The sequence below is a fragment of the Talpa europaea genome (assembly GCF_964194135.1).
Source record: "Talpa europaea genome assembly, chromosome: 9".
In the NCBI taxonomy this organism is placed as follows: domain Eukaryota; kingdom Metazoa; phylum Chordata; class Mammalia; order Eulipotyphla; family Talpidae; genus Talpa; species Talpa europaea.
Genome location: NC_140076.1, coordinates 53,924,706 through 53,949,288, shown reverse-complemented (window position 1 = coordinate 53,949,288; position 24,583 = coordinate 53,924,706). Strand labels below are relative to the sequence as shown.

The window sequence follows — 24,583 nt, the reverse complement described above, 5'->3', positions numbered from 1 at the left end:
AAAAAATGAAGCAAATACAGAAATGAAAACTTGCTGAGAAATAATGGAAAGAAGAAAGGCATAGGATATGAATCCTATGTGTAAATATAAGTGTAAATATAAGTAAATATGTGTAATATATAAATATAAGTAAATATATATAATATATATAATATATAATATATAAATATAAGTAAATATGTGTAAATATAAGTAAATATAAGTTTACACTTAGTGCCTGCTAGGTAGTATTTTCAATGTCAAAGGTAAGCTCCAAAATTTCACTAGAGGCTCTAATTGCCCAGTTAAAGGTGAACTGCAGATATAGTAGAAAGAGTAGAACTTTAGAATTAAAGTTTGAATCTGAATCCCAGCTTAGGTTCCAATTCCAGTTTCCAATTCAGTTTCTCCCATATTTAGGAGATGACATCTATTTAATAGGATTGTTTACAAGCACTTTATTTTTTCATCTCCTGATCTTGTGATAATTCTTCATTATTATAGATTAAAAATCAGAACATGTTTGATATGTAAGTATGACCTGGCAAAAACCTAAAGCCTACAGCAAATAGTGGCAATTATTATGAACTAAAATACCATAAAGAACATACAAAAAATTTATTTTTTGGCACAAAATGAGAAATAACAGTCTCACTTTATAGAAAGAAAGCTATCTTCCCCCACCCTCCTAAATTAACAGTGATATGAAAAGAGAGAAAATCTTTTGCAGATATCTATTCTTCCAAAATCTTAGAGATATTGGGCCTCCCCGGTGGCGCAGCAGTTGAGCTCTGGGTTGCAAAGCTGCTTCTGCGGCACCGGTTCGATCCCCGGCTGCTCCCCGGCCATCGGAGGAGGGTCCCACATGGCGTGCAGACCTCTCCTGCCGCCCGCTGCTCCCCTCAGCAGTGTACTTGGGTCCTTCTACCTGCTCTGCTCCCCGCTCTGGCTCTGGTGAATTCTCTCACCTTCCCGCGCTTCTGACTGTACCCAGTGCTTGTATAAGTAATAAATAAATAAATAAATCTTAAGGGGAAAAATAATAATTCTTAAAAAAAAAGTTAGAGATATTTATCCTTTTATTTCTTTCTTTATAATCTTTTTACTGCTTCTGGATTTCCTGATAACAATATAGTCTTGCTGTTGATATTTTACTTTCTTGAGTGCAGTGTGTGTGTGTGTGTGTGTGTGTGTGTGTGTGTGAGTGAGAGAGAGAGAGAGAGAGAGAGAGAGAGAGAGAGAAGGAGGGGACAGGATTTATTGCCTAGAGAGTTAAGTTTCTGTTTTCATTCATTTTTAAGGGAATGAATTATAGGTTTGTTCTCTATTTTTTTTCCAAGGTGGCAATGAAGGTTAATTATGTTGAATTTAACTCCCATGGCCCTTGGTTGTCTTTTTGCTGTGTGTCAGTGGCCTTTAATAAGAGTAAAGATTCTCTTTCTTTGTTCTAAATAATTAAGAGTTGACTACATAAAAGCTTGTAATATATGTTCACCACATGAATTTATTCATTCACATTAATGATGGCTGCTTCTTTTATTGCCAGAGAAGCACCACCAGCTGCTCTCAAGAGAAATGGAGCAGAGTCAAGGCCAACGGGGCAGGGCATGGGGGATGCTGACAGACAGACATTGGAATTCTGTCGAGAAGAACAAAGTCATAGAAACCCAGGGAGTGAGGAATTCTCAGGAGGGAGTGATGACATTGTCAGATGGAATAGGGAGGGCAAGTAAGGAAAAATGAAATAATCCATTATACTGGGCCATAAAGTTTCATTTGTGATTTTTACAATAACAACTTCAGGGTAGAAGAGAGGACAGCTTCTTGATCTTCCCATTCTCTCCAGGTTATCACACTCATTCATTCTTATGTTCTCAGCTACTGATCTGAAACACACTTCTGTTTTGCCCACTCAGTCTTTTCTCTCAATCTCAAGGTTTACATGTGCATTTGGATGTCTTTTAGCATTCACACTCAAGAAATCTAATTTTTCCCCTTGAAAGCTGTTTGCTGGCCTGCATTTTCTGTCTCAATTGATGACAATCCATTCAGTCCCAATTCCAGGACCCTGCTGTTTTATCTGCCTACGTACTCACCTTCCACATCAAATAAATGACCAAGTACTGTCAATACTGCCACCCAACTATTTCTTAAATCAGATCTGTCCTCTCCATCCTATGAAACAGAGCTTTGCCGGGCCCGCATCATCTCTTAGCAGACTAATAGAATAGTCTTGTTATTGATAAGTCTTAAAACTGCTTTTTCCCCCCAATTTGTTCTTCGCAGTCAACAGTATATATCTAAATGTAAGACCAAACCACAGCCTAGGTTAAGGCTGTTCTCTGTCTCCTTTCAAAATTATGGGGGGAAAGACATGCAACAGAGCTATTATGAGCCTCCCCTGGTCTTGTTATAGCTTACCTCTCCAATCTCTTCGTTCTTCTGCCCTTAGTGTGCCTACACATAAAACATGCCCACAAGCCCATGCTGTTTTCTTTACCTCATTTGCTACTTTAAGATTCATCTCAGTTGTCACCTCCTCCCACAGCCTGCATATTTTACTCACTGGCACTGTTATTTAGCTTTCTTCTGTGCCTCTATAGTACCATGTATACATACTACAGTTGTATGTACCAAATCGATGGTAATTATTCATTCAATACATATTTATTGAATGCCTACTCTGTTTCAGGGGAATAAGGTTGAAGGAAAAAGACACTAGAATATAGGACTATGTCTATTTAATCTCTTGTTTTAGCAGGCACTACCAAAGTGTTTGGTCCAAAGGATCTCATTCAATATTTGTTAAATAAGCGATTATCATATGAGTTTGTAAAAGTGGATTAAAGAAATAAGTACACATGGTTATATGAAAGAACAGAACAATAGCTAGTTAACCCTGCTTCCTTGGGGGGGGGGGCGGGGGTGGTCAGGGAATTCTGGCAGAAATGTATTACTAAAGATAAGACTAAAGCAAGATCTTATGGGACTTTTTAAAGGATAAGTTGAGCCTTAGAAAAAAATTATGGAACTTGGTCAATAGCATATAACTAGGGTAGAGTAAGAATTCTAATGAAGTCTGCTTATTTCTAAAGTTCATAATTTTTCCACTAGGACCACAATTGGAGAAGAGCCCCCAGCTGTACCCTCAGTCCCTCCTCTCTAGTTTATTGATGTGAGCAGCACTAATGGGTACAGGCTAAGTCATTTGTTAGCTACAAATGATCAAGACAGAGATGGACAAAAATTTGAATATAGGGTTTTTTTTGGCCAGAATATATAAAAATATTGTTTTTGATATATATTATCATTAGTTTATACTACAATGAAAGTCTAGATTAATGCTAATCGACCCAGTAGTTCACACACTACCTTGATTACTCCCTTTAGATGAAGATAGTACTTTTATAAATGTCATTAACAAAACTTTTACTGACTAGTTATTAATTCAAAAGCAAGAACAACAAAAACTTCCAAGACATGCCTGTGTGTGTGTGTACACATGCACACACACACATCATTTTTCTTAAAAATAGTAGAAATATCAGGACTTTGCCCCAAGGGGCTAGCAACAGTGAAGCTAAGTAAAAATTTAAGACATTTAAAGCTGTGCTTTATAGTCAACTTTCACTTTTTCCTCTCTCTTTCTTGGATGTTTTTTAGTTTGCTAGCCTCAAACAAAATAATCATGAAAGTATAAGTCAACACTTTAATTTAAAACATTTTAAATGCAAAATGCTTCCAAGTAGAATAGGTATGGCAAGGTGCTTCTTGTATATTCAAACACACAACAGTTATTCCAAAAACACAGATATATCCCCTTCTCCTATGACAACAACAAAGCTAAAATAATCTTGCTGTTCCAAAGGGAGAAATGATTCAACAATGCTTTTGTACAAATTTGTTGCTGAAAAGATCTGTATTCGAAAAACAACAGCCATTATGTTTATTATTTTCTAGAATTAAATGCCGGGATATTTATTATAGCTTCTGTCTTTCCAAGGAGAAGGAAAGCTCTCCTCTCTGCTGCATGGGCAGATAGGGGATTAAAGTGCACTAGAAGGCATTTTAAGTGTTCTTTTTTTCTTAACAAATTCAATCATACTTGATGCTACCAGCACTTTTCCAGCCCACACCTCCCTCTTTAGCCCCTACCCTTGCCATTGTTGGAGACATTAAGTGTTCTAGGCCAACAAAGGCAAAAAAAATCTCCTCTTCTTTGATTGCCCATTTTCTCTTAGCACCAAGTCTTTATAAATTTCTCTTCCTAATGTGTCTCCCTCTTAAGCCCTACTACCAGTGCCTCAACTAAGACTTACATTATTTTTCATTTGGATGTTTTCTAATCACCCACCTGTCTGCTTCAGGTTGCTGGTGACAGTTATTTCTCAAAAACAAAAATATGAGCAAACCACTTCTCTGCTTATGAACATGTAAGGGGTGGATATTAATGTGAGGGAGCAATGTAGAACAGAATAGTTTGAAAGGCATGCAAACTACACGTCCAAATCTCCAGGTTAAAGACAAGGTCTAGGAATGTTTCTTTTTGGAATGAAATTGACTTACCAAAGCAAGCTCTCTCTCTCTCTCTCCCCTCCCTCCTTCCCTCCTCCCCCCATCTCTCTCATAGTACTGATTACATTTTTTTTTAAATATTTTTCTGTATTTGTAGCTACCAGTTGACTGTATACTTGGTTCTTCATCTTTAGGTCCTGGCATTGTGCCTGGCATCAAGTATATTTGTAAGAGGTGCTTACTGAATATAAGCCATCAAGGCAGAAGGGAAAAGTGAAATAGAGAAGGGAAGAAGAAAGTAAGAAAAGGATGGAGGGAGGCAAGGAAGGGAGTAAGTGAATGTCAAATCAGAAGCTTCCGATTTCACCAGATGCATATAAAGCCATTTTTTACTTGATTATTTCTGAGTTGGCTCTTTTTAAACTAAAGATAATGATTACACTTGTATTAAACTAAAGAATTTTAAAATATTTTATTATACTGTGTGCAAAAGAACTATTTCTTTGAAAGAGCTTTCAAAAGAACTTGGGAATGCTACAGTCTAAACACTTTTTAAAGGGATTTAAAGAAAGGCCTTCTAAGAAACTGCCATTGAGCGATGCCAACTCATTAGACAATCAGGCCTTTTCCCTAGTGGAATCCACTTGTGCCAACATATGGCATCAATAACACTCTCATTGAATATTTATGATTTTATGTGAAACTTTTCAGGAAAAGGATTTATCTTATTAAAATTCATAAGCGGTAAACACTATTTTATTTGTAGTGGAAAAATAAACAGCTTATTTCTTATTTTTTCTAAGGAACTATGTTTTAAGATATTATCACTCACATTCATGACATTTTTATTGTGCCTTTAATTTTCCAAGCCTGAGTATAAAGGTGGTATGAAATGCTAGCCCATATTATCATAGTTTGCATTTACGTAGCATTTCAGGGTTAGCAAAGTGCTATAACATACACTCACATTTACTCTAATTTAGGTCCTCACTGCAAAGGATAGTTATGGAATCAGAGTCTTCTTGCCTATCCCCCTTGGGACCATTATGATTGACTTAAAGTTCTGAAATCTCATTCACTCGCCTCTCCCAGGCAGCCACCAACTGTTGTCAGTTGTCATTGTTATCTTTCCAAAGCACAGATCTGTCTGTACAGAGGGAGCAGTGGAAAATGTACCAGACAAAAATGAATTTGAATTCTGGCTTGGCACTGTTTAAGTAGATGACCTTGCAAAAGTTAGCCTCCTAAGTTTTCTTATTTGCAAAGTAGGGATAATAATGCCTTCCTTGCAACATGATCATGCGAAGTAGAGATCATGTATATTACAATGTAGGTTAGTGCCTTGTACCTTTATAATAACCACTCAAGAAATGGCCAATGTCTTATTTGCCACTCCCCTGCATAAGAATATAAGAAAGAACAACTATTTATGGGAAAGTATCAGACACTGTATTATCACTGCGAATGCTGCAGTACTAAAGAAACTTACTGTCAAATAATCCCCAAACAGTGACATCTAGGCGTCAATATGGATTAATGCAGGATGCTATGAAAGCACACACATGGAGCATGTAAACTATTCTTAAGCTGTGGCCTGACAGACCAAAGGCATAATCTTGAAGAAAAGAGTTAGGAGGAGGTGGGATAGGAAAAATGCTTGAAATGGAGACCTGGTCATTGTAAAATCAAGCAGTCTTTGCAAAAAAAGGCAGAGCACAGTGGGTCCAGGAACTGACTGTGGCCGTTTGGGGGAGCAAAAAACAGGAGGAAGAGAGAGGGGACAGGGAATGACAAGATGAGAAACTGGAAGGATGAAGAACATTAAAGAATTTGAGGTGTGTTTTTTCATGACTTCATTCATATGTGGAATATATAGAAACCCCCCCTCCCAAAGAAGGAACAGATAAAAACACACCCTCGAAATCTGACTGCAAAACTGAGGCTACCAGAGGGAGTGGGTAGGGAGTGAGCTATAAAGGGGTGGGGACAAAAGGGAGTTTAGTGGAGAAATATGGGTGCTTTGGTAGTGGGCATCTGAAGAGGTGTGACCCTATAATCCTAAATAATATAGTGTTATAAATCAACTTTACCTCAATAAAAAATAATACAAGGGGAAAAATGGAAATATCACACTTCTAGACTTCAAACTATGCTGTAAAGTCATAATAATTAAAAGGGCATGGTACTGGAATAAAAACAAACACACAGACCAATGGAATAGAATTGAGATCCCAGAAATAAAACTACACATTTATGGACAACTAATATACGACAAAGGAGCAAAGTATATCCTCTGGAACAAGGAAAGCTTCTTCAATAAATAGTGGTGGGAAAATTGGGCTGGCACATACAGAAGAATGAAACTAGACTTTAACTTACACCATACACAAAAATCAACTCAAAATGGATAAAAGACTTGGATGTAAAACCTGAAACCATAAAATAGAAGAAAATATAGGCAAAACAGACCCTAACATAAACCTCAGAAATATCTTTGCAGACTTATCACCAGCAGCAAGAAAAACAAAGGAGAAAATAAACAACTGGGACTATATCAGACTAAAAAACTTCTGTATAGCAAAAGAAACAGTGACCAAAACAAAGAGATAGCTAATGAAAGGGGGGAAAAAGTTGTGTACCATACATCTGATAATGGGTTGATATCAAAGATCTACAAAGTGCTTATACAACTCAACAAAAAGAAAGCAACCCAATCAAAATATGGGCAGAAAAGCTAAATAGGCATTTCTCCAAAGAAGTCATGCAGATAGTAAACAGACATGCAAAAATGCTTGTCATTACTTATCATCAGGGAAATGCAAAGCAAAACCACAGTGAGATACTACCTCACACCTGTGAGAATGGCCCATATCAAACAAACTAGAAACAAGTTCTGGAGAGGGTGTGGATAAAAAAAAGACCACTCCTATACTGTTGGTGGGAATGTAGACTGGTCTAGCCCCTATGAAAAGAAGTGTGAAGATTACTCAGAATTCTAAAAAAAATGGATTTTTCCATATGACCCAGCAGTTCTACTCCTAGATATCTATCTAAAAAGAACAAAAATACTAATTTGGAAGGAAACCTGTACTTCTATGTTTATAACAGCACTATTTACAATAGCCAAGATATAGAAACCTAAATGCCCCAGAACAGATGACTGGATCAAGAAGATGTGGTCTATATACATAATGGAATACTACTCAGCAATCAAAAAAGATAAACTCGATCCATTTACAGCAACATGAATGGAACTAGAAGAGAGTGAACCAGAAGGACAATAATAAATACCAGATGGTTTCACATATATTTGGAATCTAGAGAAACCCAACAAAGTATCAGATGAACACAAACTATAAGACTGACCCTTAAAAGCAGACAACAGATCTGAGATACTCAGGAGGGGATGCAGACAGCGAGGGAGAGTAAAGAACAAGTGGAAAAGAGAACATGGTGGAGTGTGGTGGATTATGGGCACTTTGGTGGTGGGATAACTATGGTGATACACCTGATGGGAGAGTTCCTATATTGTGAAAAAATAAACAAGGATTTTTAAAATAAATAAAATGGTTTAAAAAAGACAGAAGTAAAAATAAATCTGAAATTGAAAACAAATTTAGTTTTGCTAGTTTTATGAGTTCTCCATCAAGTTTTGGGTGTATCACTGCTAAATAGAATATAGTTTGCTTATTTTTAATTTTAACCCATTCTGACAGTCTTTAAATTGGAGAAATTAATCTATATTTACTGACAGCAACTAATGAGATATTTACGTTAGCCTATTTTATGCTATTATTTTTTTATCTGCCCTACTTTTTTTCTGAGTCTTTACTTGTTTTCCATTATATTTACTAAAGATGTTTTCTAGTTATCACATTCCATTTATTTTAGCTCTTCTACTAAGAAATTTTACAACTGATGTCTACTTCTTTAGCGGTTACCCTAGAAATGTTTACATACCTCTTTTTTTTTTTTTTTTTTAATAGAGGCATGCTTTATTTTTTATTTGTTTGCTGGTTTGTTTTGTTTATACATGCACTGGGTACAGTCAGAAGCGCGGGAGGGAGGGTGAGAGAATTCACCAGAGCCAGAGCGGGGAGCAGAGCAGGCAGAAGGACCGAAGTACACTGCTGAGGGGAGCAGCGGGCGGCAGGAGAGGTCTGCGCGCCATGCGGGACCCTCCTCCGGTGGCCGGGGAGCAGCCGGGGATTGAACCGGCGCCGCAGAGGCGGCGCGCAGCTTCGCAACCCAGCGCTCAACCGCTGCGCCACCGGGGAGGCCCTGTTTACATACCTCTTTAACATGCATATTTAACTTTAATATAGAGTCAATATATTACTTTATCCTTCTCCCAAACAATGCAAAAATCAGAGAATGTTTTATGTCTCCTAATAAATATTCCTTGGTTGGACAGAAGTTTTGTTCTACATTGATTTTTTAATCCCAGAATTAGACATTTTGCTATTGTCTTACAGAGTCAATGTTTATTTAGATTTAATCACACATTATCCTTTTTTAAAAAACAATTCTATTGTTGTTCCTTCTTGCAACTGTCTTCTGGGGTCATTTTTTTCTTCCTGAAAGATATCTTTGACAGCTGCTTTAACGCAAGTCTCTTGTTAGTAAACTCAGTTTGTATTTATTTGAAAATGTAGTTATTTTGCCCTCCTTCTAAAAAGATAGCTATAAATATCATGTTACTTGCACTCAGTCATTTATTTATAATATATAATGAATCATTGCTTTCACTGTTATTAAGTTCTCTTTCTCATTCTCAGTTTTTTGAAAGCACCTCTCTCTGGCAACTTTTAAGATCTGCTACTTCAATGCTGGCAATTGCATGTAAATCTAGATACAGATTCCTTTTTTATTTGTCTTGTTTATAATTTATTTAGGTTCCTTAATCCAAAGATGAATGTCTTCAACATTCTGTGGTTCCTTAGCCATCTCACCCTCTTTTTCTTTAACTTTCCATGTCATTTAACCAGTCTTTGTGATTTTGCATCTCCTTGTCTTTCATGCTACATTCAGCTAGTTTCTTCTCTTTTTTTTAATCTTTTTTTTTTATTTGTTTATACAAGCACTGGGTACAGTCAGAAGCACAGGAGGGTGAGAAAACTCACCAGAGCCAGAGCAGGCAGACTGACAAAGTACACTGCTGAGGGGAGCAGCGGGCGGCAGGAGAGGTCTGCGCACCATGTGGGAACCTCGCCTGGCAGCCGGGGATCGAACCGGCGCTGCAGAGGCTGTGGGCCTGCAACCCAGCGCTCAACCACTGCGCCACCGGGGAGGCCCACTTCTTCTTTTTTTTAAAGATTTATTTATTTATTTATACAAGCACTGGGTACAGTCAGAAGCGCGGGAGGGTGAGAGGATTCACCAGAGGCAGAGCGGGATGCAGGTCAGGCAGACTGACGAAGTACACTGCTGAGGGGAGCAGTGGGCGGCAGGAGAGGTCTGCGCGCGATGTGGGACCTTGCCCGGCGGCCAGGGATCGAACCAGCGCTGCAGAGGCTGCGGGCAGCTCGGCAGCCCAGCACTCAACCGCTGCACCACCAGAGGAGGCCCTAATTTCTTCTTAAAATCTAGTTCACTATAATTTTCTCCAGCTGTATTTAATATCCTGACCTACTGAATTCTCTTTAATAACCTTTTATTTTATCATCATGTTTTCAAATCCCATTTGTGTTTTATAATTCTGATATCTGCATCCTCAGCAGGCAAGAATATTTGTTTTCTTTAATATCTCGCTCAATTTGATTATTTAATCAAATATTTCATGTTGTTTTTCTTTGATGATACTCTTTCTTAGAACTTTGTCTGTGGGAATTCATTAAACCCAAAATTAAAGTTCATTTCTTCAAAAGAGATTTATATTTGCTTCTACCAGCCACTCAGGGCAATACTAACACTAAATCAACTCTACCTCTGGATTTGGTTTTGGAGAGTCTCATAGATTCACTCATCGTGAATTTCAGTCCCTAAACTGAAGGAAAGTTATGCTTCTGCTTGGTATATTTAGGGTAATAATTTTCTTTTTCCTTTCTGTATCTTTTTATTTCTTCCTTTCCTTTTTGTCTTCTCCTGTCTTTTTCTTTCCTGTCTTCCCTCCTCCATTTCTTTCCTCCTCCTGTCCTGCCTTCTTTCTCCTCCTTTCCTTATTTCTTTCTTCTTTGATTTTCTTACTTCTTTTTTTCCTCATCCTTCTCTCACATTTTCCCTCCCTTTCCTTCCTTCCTTCCTTCCTCCCATCCTCCCTCCCTCCCCAAACACATATATAATCCTCCCTTCCTTTTTTTCCTTTCTTTCTTCTCAGTTCACTTAGAGCAAAAATTGTGGAAAACATGAGCTTCTACTGACTTCCTCTGCAAGACACAGTTTTTTTTTATTTCACTCTCTGAGGGTTACCCTTAGGAGATCCCAACTCTCTAGAGTCTTCTCTAAACTAACTTCCCACTCTGTTCAGTACCCAGGAAGTTTTCTATGCTTCCACTTGCCAATAACTCAGTCTTCAACCATCAGTTACTAACAGATACCACCAGAACAAAGCTAAATGAGGAACAACTTCATGTGCTAGCACATTTCTTGTCATTCAGGAAATTGAGGAGCTTTATAGTCAGAGCTAAGTTATACATAAAAGGGCATGTGTGTGTATGTGTGTTTGTGTGTGTGTATGCATGGTGTTTTGCTGTGCTAGTAGGTTTTTCTTTCTTTGTTTTTTTTTTTTACATTTATTTATTTATGCATACAAGTGCTGGGTGTAGGCCAGAATGCAGGGGATGAGAGGTTTCACCAGAGACAGAGTGGGGAGCAGAACAGGCAGACTGACTGAAATACACTGCTGAAGGAAGCAGGTAAGGGGTCTGCTGCGCCATGTGAGCCAGTTCCCTGGGTGGGAGTGGAACATGCTGCGGTGGCTAGCGATAAACTCTCAGTGCTGAGACTCAAACCCCTGCACCACCAGGAAGACCCTGCACTAATAGGTTTTTCCTCAATTATTTAGTCCACCACCCTACTTAAAACAGAAGTGGATAATATCTTTTCATGTCTTTATCTTCAGTGCTGAACATAGATCATAGCATACAATAGGTATTAAATAAGTATAATACCTAAGTATATAATAAGTATAATTGGGGCCTCCCCTGGTGGTGCAGGAGGTTGAGCGCCCCACTGTGAAGCTGTCCACAGCCTCTGCAGCGCTGGTTCAATCCCGGCTGGCAGGCAAGAGTCCCACATGGCGGGGCAGACCTCTCCTGTTACACCCACTGCTCCCCTCAGCAGTGTATTTCGTCAGTCTGCCTGTTCTGTTCCCCACTCTGTCTCTGGTGAATCCTCTCACCGTCCCGCGCATCTGGCCTGTACCCCGGTTCTTGTATAAATAAATAAATAAATCTTTAAAAAATAGTATATTTTAAATGCATGTAGATATTTTAGACTCAGAATATTCACTCCAAGATCCAAGTCTACACGTGCTTTTAAGCAAATAGTTGAAACTAGTTTGAATTACAGTCTTTGAATTAAGAATATCTTTATTGCTACAAGAAAGGCACAAGATTATCGCTTACTTAGCCTCATCTGCTTAAGCTGTGCTGGCTCTTGAGTGATGTTTTGCAGCAGAAATACTTTCCTGAGTCAACCCCACCACCATCATCAACAAAATCTGGTGTAGATATCCTACCAGTGTGTTTTCATTATACCTGATATTTACCATGGCATAGTCTTTTTTCACACTTTTAATGCATTGTTTAAATATTACATTGTAAGTAATCTGAGCTCAGTTGCTGAGTCTTACTTTCTATCTCTTCTGCTTTGTACAGTATGTATTTTTTAGCAACTTATGATTTTCCATGAATGAACGAATAATAATTTTTGAAATATACATTTTTTGTGCCAAATGTGTCTTTATTTTCAACTCTCAGGCTTTTCTTTTGTGTCAACTCTGTCAGAAAACACCTAACCATTGCTTTCTTGAAATCAGTAATGTAAACTTCACACTCTTCTCAAACCAATTTCTGTCAGTTAAATTGCTTCTGTTAGCCCAAGAACACTTTAGTACAAACATTTCTAAGACTCAAAACAATTTTATTGTTTTTGAAATGTGAAAATCATTAGCAAATGAAAGGCAAGATAACAAGAACCATTAACAATCTTGCTCTAATTAGCTATTAATTATATTTGCTGTTTCATACCATATTGAAGAATTATGGCTATTTTATAATCATCCTTCACTTCATTTTCATTCAAAGTTTGAATATTGAAGGAATCATTAAAATGCCTTCTTAATTTGTTTGCCATTTTATAGACATCATGACTCATATTTAAAAGTTCACTGCTTTGTTTATGAAATTTAGATTCTTCTGCAATTGTTTACCTATCTGAAAGTTCCTGTCCAGTGAAGTGCCATTCTCAGCTCGAACTTGGCACTCTCCTCATTTGCCCTTTACTTACCTAAGTATACTTTCAAAGATATTTATTCAACATACACTGTACGAGACAATGTGCTAGTCACTTTTACATGTGCAAAGGTGAAATAGGTTGATCCCAAATGAATCAGACATGACTCCTGACTTTAAGACTTCATCATCCAGAAACGTAAGAAATGTATTATTATGTAGGTGTGCCTCTGTACCTATGTACATAAATGTTACTAGTGGCTAGCAGTTATCAAGCTCTTACTCTACACCAAACACAGTGTTACATTTTCATGAGTAATTTATTTCATCAAAACTTAGACTATTGATTATAAAACACACGATCATTGTAGCACCATTAAAAAACACTTCTTAAAATTGTGACACTCTTCATTGTAAGATATATTCCAAGAGTTAAATAAGTTAATAGTCAAAAAAAATGGAAGATTTAGAATTGATGAAACACATTAACTTATTTAATTCTGCCAACAACCCTACAAGCTAGGTAATATTCATGTTTCCATTATATAGGTAAAGAAATTTGTAAGGTTCTGGGCCTCCCTGGTGGCGCAGCAGTTGAGCGCTGGGTTGCGAAGCTGCCCGTGGCCTCTGCGGCGCCGGTTCAATCCCCGGCTGCTCCCCGGCCACCGGAGGAGGGTCCCACATGGCGCGCAGACCTCTCCTGCCGCCCGCTGCTCCCCTCAGCAGTGTACTTCGGTCCTTCTGCCTGCTCTGCTCCCCGCTCTGGCTCTGGTGAATTCTCTCACCCTCCCGTGCTTCCGACTGTGCCCAGTGCATGTATAGACAAACAAACAAACAAATAAATAAATAAAGAAAGAAAGAAAGAAATTCGTAAGGTTCAAAGATTTTTAGGTAACTTACTCAAGAACACACAGCTAGTAAATAGATGAGTGAGAATTAAACACACTTCCATCTAATTCCAAATGCCATACTTTTAGCCTCTATCAGAGACAGGTGTTGGCTTCTCTATGCAGAATATGAGTTTTCATGTCTTTCGTTCCTGAGGTCAAATCATTTAAAATTGTAAAAGAATACAGGGCTCTCTATTAATTCTTGGGAGAAATTAAGAATTTAGTTAAGATGAAAAGACCTATTTTTACCAAAAAGACCCCTTTTTTTGAATATCACTTGTCTTAATTTTGCATAAAGTGATTATAGTAATCAAACTCAAAGGTAGTTAGTACATCTTATCAACATCAGTCATGAAGCAATTGATTCTTTTTTAAATGTATGAACCTATAACTAACCATATTGCATGTAGATGTTCTGGTTCTAACAGAATGATAAAGATTGGACAAATTTTTATTTATTTATTTTTTTAAAGATTCATTTATTTATTTACTTATACAAGCACTGGGTACAGTCAGAAGCGTGGAAGGGTGAGAGAATTCACCAGAGCCAGAGCGGGGAGCAGAGCAAGCAGAAGGACCGAAGTACACTGCTGAGGGGAGCAGTGGGCTGCAGGAGAGGTCTGTGTGATGTGGGACCTTTGCCCGGCGGCCAGGGATCGAACCGGCGCTGCAGAGGCTGCGGGCAGCTTCGCAACCCAGCGCTCAACCACTGCGCCACCGGGGAAGCCCTGGACAAATTTTTAAATTAAATTTTACCATAAGTGTAGACATCTGTTTTTCTTTTTCTTTAATGGGAAGATTAGTGGATAGTGGAAACTATTAAAGTTCTCTGTTTTAGATTTTATAAAAAGGAGTAGCAACATTTCTGTATACCATTTTGAAATTCTACTACTACATAAAGTGTTTCAAATAATCCTTGTAAGGAGCCAAAAAATGACTAACCAAAAGCTAGACACTGCATGTTTTATCTTAAGTAGCAACCAGCTTGATGATCTATTTTTTAAAAAGCTAATGAGTTAAGAAATAAAAACCATGTGCTATACTGTTTTTGCCTATAAATAATGAATTACTTGTAAGAACAAGTGGTAGTTAAATGTACTCTGGGCCAATTGCATAGTCATGGGTAGTAGAGACTTCATCTGTGTAAATTCAGCAAAACAGAATTAGAAATGTCAAACAGAAAAGATCTCATTAAGATAATTCTTCCAGAAATGAATCAAAAATCTGTCCCAGCTGTTCATATCTTGAGTAGTCAAGATGAGATGGACATAACTAAAAACAAATCCAAGTTATTGTTAACCAAAATATGATCCTGGAAACACCTATATCAAAATAATCAGATGGTTAGAGTGCTTCCTAAAAATGCATATTTTGATCCTCGTATCCAAGGACCCTGTAATTCTTCTTAGAAGAGACCAGGAATCCATGTGTCAAATAAGCATCTCCACCCACCAGTGATCATAACCATATTGGATTTGAGAACCATCACTTTTAACACTTCATCCTTCCCTACCTGGTGGCAGAAATGAAGCTATCCTTGGTGATTTTTTTGTACCAAGTATCAGAGATTAAATGTTTCATTTGCTAGGTATTTATGAAGTACAGAAGAAATGAGAGTTCATATATTTGAATGTGTTGCAGTTCTTACGTAGTGTGTTCAACATGATTAAACGGAAGTGATGCTTTATGAAATGTAAAATGGTTGTGGAAAAAAAGAATCAAAGTAATTCTGGTAGTTGTGGGAAAATAAATGGACAACTCTCAAGTATTTCAAAGAAAATTTCAGTAGAATCAGTGGGAAAATGAACAGTAATAATAAACAGAATGGAAAAAGTAGAATATATTGAATTTTTTAGCTGAGTTTACATATGAATGGATTGAACCAAATTGAAAGCTAATTAATCATTATTTTCTTTTACAGCAATTGTTCAACTGTCAAGCTCTACGAAAACTAAGTATTCCTGATAATGACCTTTCAAATCTGCCAACCACTATTGCTAGTTTAGTTAATCTTAAAGAACTGGACATCAGTAAGAATGGTAAGATTCTTATCTCATTTCTAATTAACTTGAATTTCTTTACTGAAAATATGCTTTCATGATGTCTCTTAGCAAAGGATTTAACAAGTTGTCTTTGATAATATTTGACTCTATTTTGTTAAAATAGTAAATCCTAAATTTTAAATCAAAACAGAAAATCTCTCTTAACTCACTCCAGCCTTATTTCCTTTGCATTTGGAGATGTGATTTAAACTTTTCGAATATTTTACTGGCTTTACGCTGTTTGTTTTCCTCATTCTCAAAGTAAATTTTTTTCAACATGTCTAAATATCACTTGTTTAATGATGCCTGCCCATTCACCCTACTTGAAATTGAACTCCCCTTTACCATACTCTGCTCCATTTCCCCCATAGCAGGCCATCCCCTCAATATTGTAAAAATTTACTTACTTACCAGAGTTATCTCTCTTCTCCTGTCCCAGATTGTAAATTCCATTATGTGATAGGAAGGATTTCTCTCTCTTTTGCTCACCGATGAGTCTCAAATACCTAGAGCAGTGCTTGGTAACTGATAAGCATTCAGTACGTGTTATATTGCTTGCCAGAATCATGTGTATGGTGATTTTATTTATGCTGATGCTGATTTTGATGTTCATGTCCATGATGTTTTCATCCGAATGATTGATGGGAAGCTTCTGTGTCTTCATATATATTCATCAAATCCTCATTTAATTCCAAGTGACCTTGTTTTTTTAATATTTTGTTTAATTCTTTTTATTAAGGTAACATTGGTTTACAAAACTGTAATATGACTCAGAAATATAGGATCCCATCTCTTTAGATGTATGTTACTAAACCACATCCACCATCAAGGCACCCATAGTCCATTGTGTCCCCTCCCACCCTTGATCTTCACCTTTATCCCCCACCCCACTGGCAGCCTCAGTACCACTTCTAAGGTTTGTTAGTTTGACTCTCTGACTCTTGTTTTATTTATCTATATTTCACATATGAATAAATCTTCTGAATCATTTTGCTTAGCACAATCACCTCCAGTTCCATCCATGTTATCACAAATGACAAGAGTTCATTCTAGCTGAGTAGGTTTCCATTATAAATAGATACATGCACACATATGTGTGTGTGTGTGTGTGTGTGTGTATATATATATATATATGTGTGTGTGTGTGTGTATATGTATATATATGAAGCCACATCTTAATCCAGTCAACTGTCCTTGGTTACATAGGTTGCTGCCTCAACTTAGCTATGGTGAATGGTGAAGCAATGAACATAGACATGCATCTATGTCTTTGAATTAGTGTTTTTGCATTCTGTTTGTAGATACCTAGAAATGGAATTGTTGGATCATATGGCAGATCAATTGCTATTTTTATTTTATTGGGGTAAAGTTGCTGTATATCATTGTCTTGTTTTAAACATTATAAGCTCAGACCTCTACATATGTATGTTTTCATAATATACCCACCACCAAAGCCCCATTAATCCTCCACCATGCTCCATTGGGCCCCCTCCCTACCCCACTCTCAACCCACCATCCTTCCCTTTGTGTTACCTCAGTTTTACAGTTAGCTGTCAAGAGTTCATTAGTGCTTTGTTGTTTTCTGACACTTTATTTTGTTTCTTTATATTCCACATAAAACTGAACCATTAGGTATTTACTTTCTCCTGAATTATTTTGCTTAGCATTATCTCTCCAGTTCCATCCATGCTATCTCAAATGGCAAGAGTTTATCTTTTTATTATGGCTCAGTAGGATTCCATCATATATAGATATAGACATAGATATATATCACATGTTTCTGATTCATCCTTCTGTCCTTGAACATTTAAGTTGTTTCCATAACTTGGCAGTTATATATAGGGTTGCAAAGAACATAGGGATGCATATATCCCTTTGAATTAAAGTTTTTGCATGCTTTGGCTAGATACCTAGGAGTGGAATTATTGAGTCAAATAGTAGAGGTAGGTGTATTTTTAATATTTTGAAAGCCTTCGTACTGTCTTCGGAGGGGCTGGATCAGTGAACATTGCCACTAATAGTGTACAAAGGAAAATTCCTTTTTCTGAACATCTTTACCACTACTTATTTTCTCTGATCTTTTTTATGTGGGGCTTTTTCACAAATGTGAGATGATATCTCATTGTGGTTTAATTTGCATTTCCCTAATATTAAGTGATGATGAGAATTTTATCATGTGCCTGTTGGCCATCTGTTTGTCTTATTGTGAGAAATGTCTATTTAGGTCCTCTACCCATTTTTTGAATAGGTAATTGGTTTTCCTTTTGTTGAGTTGAATATGTTTTGTAGATCCTGGATATCAGCCCCTTATCAGATGTATGATGTGAAAATATTCCTCCCATTTATTAGGGTCTTTTTATTTTAATGACAATTTCTTCTGCTATGCAGAAACATTTTAGTTTGATGTAGTCCTGTTTGTTTGTTTTTGCTTTTGCTTCCCTTGCCATAGGAGTTGAGTTCCCAAATACATCTTGGATATCCATTTTATTTTCATAAATAAATAAATAATAAGAATCTGTAAAAGTAAGTTATGAGGACATGAAAAATAACCCTTCCATTTTTAAATTATTCAGTTAAACTCTATGTATGTGTGTGAGAGACAGAGACAAAGAGAGAGATAAGCAAGAGTAAAAGAGAGAGAGACTAGTTATTTTAGGCAATATTCTTTGTTCCAAAGGAGCTGGCATAGACAAAATAGGTGCTAGCCTTCATGAAGCTTATATTCTTGTGGGTGAATTAGAAATTAAATAAATATGCTACTCAAAAAAATTAAAGTAAAATAAAAAGAAATTAAGCAGGTAATTATCAACCATTAAATAAGCAATTGAGAAAGATACATTGATTGTGAAGAGTATGCTTGCTAGTAGAACTTAATCCAGTCACTGTGATTAGGGCAAGCTACTTTAAGAAATGATAGCCAAGCTCAGACAGAACAAATAGGTGTTTCTATTGAATGGGCAATGAAGTTTCATTTATGATGCATGAAGAAATTCTAGAGATATGCTATTCAACATAGTACATAGAGTTAATAATATGGTATTGTGCACCTCAAAATTCATTGAGAAGGCAGATCTCATGTTAAGTGTAGTTATCACATACGTACAACTAACAAAAGAACACAAGACAATTTTGGGAGGTGTTGGAGATGTCTATTATCTTGATCATAGCAATGATATCATGAGTGATTGCTCGTGTCCAAATGACTCAAGTTATACATATTAAACATGTGTATCACTTATACCATGATAAAGCTGCTAGAAAAAAAGAATGAAATAAAGCACCCTAAAATGTTAAGGTAGCTTGACTTTTTGGTAAATAAGGATCTTAATTCATTGACTACCAAAAAAATCTCTTGACCACAGGTAAATTAAGAAATCCTTAACCATCCTCTTTAAAATTAAGATCCTACTGTTATTCTCCACTATACGTATCCCCTACCTCCATTCCTTATTTTATTTTCCTAATAGCTTTTATGAGAAACTGACATACTATACGTTTTAATTGTTTATGTATTTGCCTGGACTTCCCTTACAAGAATTAAAATTCAGTGATGTCATTGTTTTTTGCTGATTTTGATTACTGGTGTATTTTTATTTCCTAAAACTGTGCAGCATGTTGTAGCAGCTCAATAAATACTTATTGAATGAATTATAAATGAATAGTCCTTCTGGAACAAGGAACACATGTTGAAATATATCAGTGTAAATTACTTCTGATTTCAGTGCAAGTTTGTGAGAGTCATAGGGAAGTTTACAGTGTCAATGGGGAAATAACACTTATAAACAATCAGTGAATATCATATAACACTGCAATGAAGTGCTAAATTATATGACACAAATTACATTTATAAATTCCTAGAGAGTGGAAAGATTAATTAAGACTCCTATTAGGGAAGAGTCGAACTAAAGCTTATATATAGCATGAGGATTTTCATAAAGCAAAGCAGCATCTGAATAAAGAACAACATTTCATTAGAAGCAGACAATACTGGGCCTCCCCTGGTGGTGCAATGGTTGAGCGCTGAGCTGCGAGGCTGCCGGCAGCCTCTGCAGCGCCAGTTAGTTCCCTGGCCACAGGTGAGGGCCCCACAAAAAAAAAGAAAAAAGAAAAAAGAAACAGACAATACTAGTGCAATCAGGGGACGCACAGATCTTTCTAAACCAACTTGACTTACTACTTAGAGGAATTTCAGGAAGACACTCCTCAAAAGACCTTAAGCCAATGTAGAAAGAGAATTGCAAGTAAATTTAGGCCTAAAAAAATCAAATAAGGTCTATATTTTTAAAAATATATTTACAGGTGAACAATCTACAAATATAAATACCACTGTAAGTTGGTATTTCCGTGCTTTAATAAACTTAGTATTTCATATATATTTATATACATTCACAATCAAATTCTATTTTCAAATTACAATTCCTGAGAAATATCATCTGGCCAAATCTATCACCTATTTTGATCTTCAGTTAAGTTTGGGTGTATAGTCTAAATAAAAATCTGTATTATTTTTTTAAAGTATCAGAAATAAAATCATGACCTAATATAAAAACAAAATTCATGATAAATATTACATTTTTTTGAGCATTATAAAAAAACCCTTTTTGGCCCTTTTGCATAAAGAAATTTTTGATAGAAGCAGAATGTCACAATTCTTCAACTTGGAAGTATGTACATATCCTTAGAAGATGTTGTATTATTTAGGGACCTTCAGCTATGCTTATGATCTCTATATTCTGGGAATATTTGTGTAAAAAGACATGGCAAAAAAATTCTGTAAGTTAGAATGGTATGAAAGGTTTGATGAACATGATGATATATCATCCATTCCTAGAAGTTACACAAATAGCAAAAGATTTCGACACATCATCCTTTTCAGAAAATCATACATAAAAAAGCTGTAACTGAATTTTGTGGTAGAGACCTAGATAGTTACTTCCGGAGCATAATGCATCCTTTGGGAATCTGCCGAGTGAAGAAAGAGAAGATAGCAGAAAATACATGTAGTGTCAGCATCACTGTTGGAATGGTGCCAGTGGAGGAAAAAAATCAAAATATGAAAGAAGATAATCAGTATGTATAGGGAATAACAGAAAATAGAATGCTTGTATTGACTCAGGGACTCATTCAAATATTAGTCAATCTAAGTAAAACTTTGCTTGAAATGTACTTGAACTTGATGAGTGACCTCATATGTTGAAACTGATTCACTTGGAGGCTAAGGTTAAATGTGACTTTGGTTGTCCATGTGGCTTCTAATCTTTATTTTCATGTCCAGTTCTTTTAATGATTAGACTGATTGACCATTTTTCCTTCAATGATTCAAAAATAATATTTCATATTAAAACCTTTAGCTAAGTAAACTTTGATGTGCAAAAAGGTATCTACACAATTTTTGTGAATATCTTTCCTCTATCTAATCACACCTCCAACAAAACCAACTTGCTTTGGTTTCATCTTCAAGTAATACCAAATTGTCATTCCCAAATGCATCAGGTTGCTTATCTATGACATGGGAAATATGCTATTTTCTCTGGCTAAGAATGTCCCTTGCTCCCCACTGTTGTACCTCATCAATTAGTCAATGTTTTCTTCACTTTTTAAAAAAACTATTTTTAAAGGTTTATTTATTTATGCATACAAGAACTGGGGTACAGGCCAGAGGCATGGGGAGTGGGAGGATTCACCAGAGACAGAGTGAGGAACAGAACAGGCAGGTTGACTGAAACACACTGCTGAGGGAAGCAGCAGGCGAGTCAGGAGAGGTCTGCTATGCCATATGGGTAGCATCCTGGCCGGAGATCGAACTCATGCTGCAGTGTCTGCAGATTGCTTCACAGGTTGTGTCTTAACCCCTTGCGCCACCAGGGAGGCCCTAATTTTTTTAACTTTTCATTTTAAGTATGAAGAAAATTATATGAGACAAAAATGTGTCCATGGAGATTGTGTTAACATTTATTATATATATCATAGTCTAGTTGTATTTGAATAAGTAAAACATTGCAGAAATCAGTAAATTTTCATCCCTATACCTTCCCACTTCCTTTCTCTCAGAGTTAGTGTTAAATATTTGATTAAGTGTTTGTACATTATATGTAATATTCTATAAGTTTTTTATTCTACATTATGTCTGAAATATATCCTTTTGATGACCAATGTCCAGTAGGTATACCAACAAAAAATCAAGGCTCCATATCCCTGTCAATACTTGCAGTTATTCAATATTAAATATTCACTAATTAGATCGATCTATAAGGATGCCTTGATATTTTAACTTGCAGTTCCCACATCACTAGTGAAGTGGCGTTTTCATTTCTTTCTATTGACAAGTATAGAGTATCTTTCTCTTCCATCTGAATCAGTTTCAACTTGAGTCTACAAGCAAACCATTTACCTTTTTTAATTGACATCAACTTCAGAAATTAATTTGGGAGAAGTGATATTTTTGTTATAATCCATCACTATGGTATTTATCCTTGTTTAGGTCTTATTCTGTGTCTTTCAAAAAGTTATGTGATTCCTTCAAGAAAATGTTGCATACATTTTTATTAGTAAACTCTACTTTGTTGCTAACTTATAAATTGTTTTCCTTTTTAAAAAGTATTTTTCCTAATTTTAATGTCTTGATCTTATATTCAGCTATGGTGATGAATTATAAATTCTAAATATTTTACCAATAGATTATTTGGCATTTTATGTATAAAATCCTATATGCATATGGCAATTTTTCTTTTCCTTACTTAAATCTTTACAGCTTCTTGAATCACTCTTTCATGTTGTAATTTCCAGTGAAATCATCTATTCCTTTATCAGATAGTTAATTTTTTTCTCAATGTCAATAAGCTTCTTTTAATGTGTTTTATAAATCTCTACTGTACACAGAACTATTTATTCCTTTGTGTTCCTTATAATGTTTAATTCTGCCATCTATCTTCTACTTTTTTATGATCCATCCTTTCAGAAGTTTTTCTACTTTACTAATCTTTCAAATAATACTATTTTGGGTCATTATTCTCTCTATTGACTGGGTGTTTGGTTTGTTCATTTCCAAACAATAATTGATTTTGCTTTTCTACTTCCTATTGCAGCTATTTTCCTAAAGTTTACTCAGTTATAGTATTGTAAATATGACAATATATTTAGGTCTTGTCATCATATTATTTTGAGTGAAATACGTTATAGACTACATAGTCTGGATGATATGGTATTCTTGTTATTTATTTAATATTGTGGCCAGTGGTCAGTTTTCAAAATATTCCATGTTAACTTATAATAAAAATATATATTCTCTGGTCATTGAGTTCAGGCTAGGAATCTACCAGAAATATACTTTATTCAACATTGCAATATAAACTTTTCTATGAAAAATTCTGTATCTTAGTGATTTTTACACACTTGGAACTGTGAAATTACCAATACTTGAACTATTCTTAGTTTTAAGATGGAACACACAGTGAACTGGAAAGAAATGAATTGAAAATGAGATTTCAGCCTCTTCTATTCAATAAAAATCATAGTCATCTTTCTTAAAAATAAGTGCATTACATTTAATCTTAAGGAATTTCAATCTATATTCTAAAATTTGTCTAGATAGAGAGATGAGAGAAAGAGAGAGAAAGATCATACTGCATGTAAATTACCCTTGTCTTCTGAGTCCCTCTATTCCCCAAATTACATGAAGCAATACATAGATAAATGCATTGACATTCCATGCCAATGGATCTTTTTTCCTTTATTCCTCAGATCTAAATTCAATAGTAAGATAAACATCTTATATCCATCAGAAGCAAATGTATTTTATGATATTGCTATCCTGAATAAATATCCTTTGCCTGTTTGTAGAGCCAATACGCGGTCATAATGGAGTAAATTGTTTTATATGATAAAGCAAGATAATGAATGATAAGGTTTAATTAGGCAGTGATTCAGTTTTAAGTCTGATTGTTGATATGTCATAGTTTCAGAGAGACTATGACCCTATAATTTAAGAACTTTAATGAAAATGAATTAATGTGAAAGCCCTTTGTAATTCTTCAGCAATTAAGTGATTTTTCTCTCATCTTCTAAAACTTATTTCTATACAAGAATTGATTTGAGCAGCACCATACTGGGCAAAATCACTATTGTTTGTTATAATGAAAGGCAATCAGATTTGAAGGCATTATTATGTGTTTTACAGACTTCCCAATTATTCTGCCTTTTCCCCAAATACATGCAAAACACTGTAGACAAATAATATCCCCAAATTTCAGTGACGAGTGGGAGTTTTACTCAACAACACTAGAGAAAGTAGTTATGAGTAACCAGTTAAATGATAAAAATCCTTTAAAATTTGCACATATTAAGAGGATAGAGCCTCTGGTAGTATATATGTATATAAATTCATAGAGGAGTCTATTTTGGTCTGCCATATGTTGGTTGGGTCGGTTGTGAAGAAAATGTTACCACACTTGTTCTCAATTAGCAATAAATATGCTCTTTTCTGCTTGGCAAACCATTAGACCATTTGCTTAGAGCTTATTATTTTGCCTTATTAAATGGCTCACATTCAATGTGTTATTTATCTAAAAGTCACCAGCATTTCCCTCACTAAAAGACTACCTTCCCTTTCCACAGAATCTATTTCCACACATGATTATAGTGTTAAAATAAATTGGGGATTGACTCCTATTTCCGTTAAGAAGATGATGGCAACAAAAACCGGGTCTGTTCTCTTACTTTCTCAGTCTGATGTCAGGACTTTTAATTCTTTCTAATATTTTCATCA

General features: G+C 35.9%; 1 protein-coding gene across 3 annotated transcripts in view; it reads left to right on the top strand.

The window, feature by feature from the left end:
- The window catches only part of LRRC7 (leucine rich repeat containing 7), a gene marked incomplete at both ends in the record, with an annotated part of 319,842 nt that overhangs the window by 78,025 nt on the left and 217,234 nt on the right, over positions 1–24,583 (top strand). For all 3 annotated transcript variants that reach the window (XM_084242632.1, XM_084242631.1, XM_084242630.1), the window contains one exon: positions 15,699–15,816. In XM_084242632.1, the coding sequence (XP_084098758.1) occupies positions 15,699–15,816 (118 nt within the window). The remainder of the gene's footprint in view (positions 1–15,698; positions 15,817–24,583) is intronic.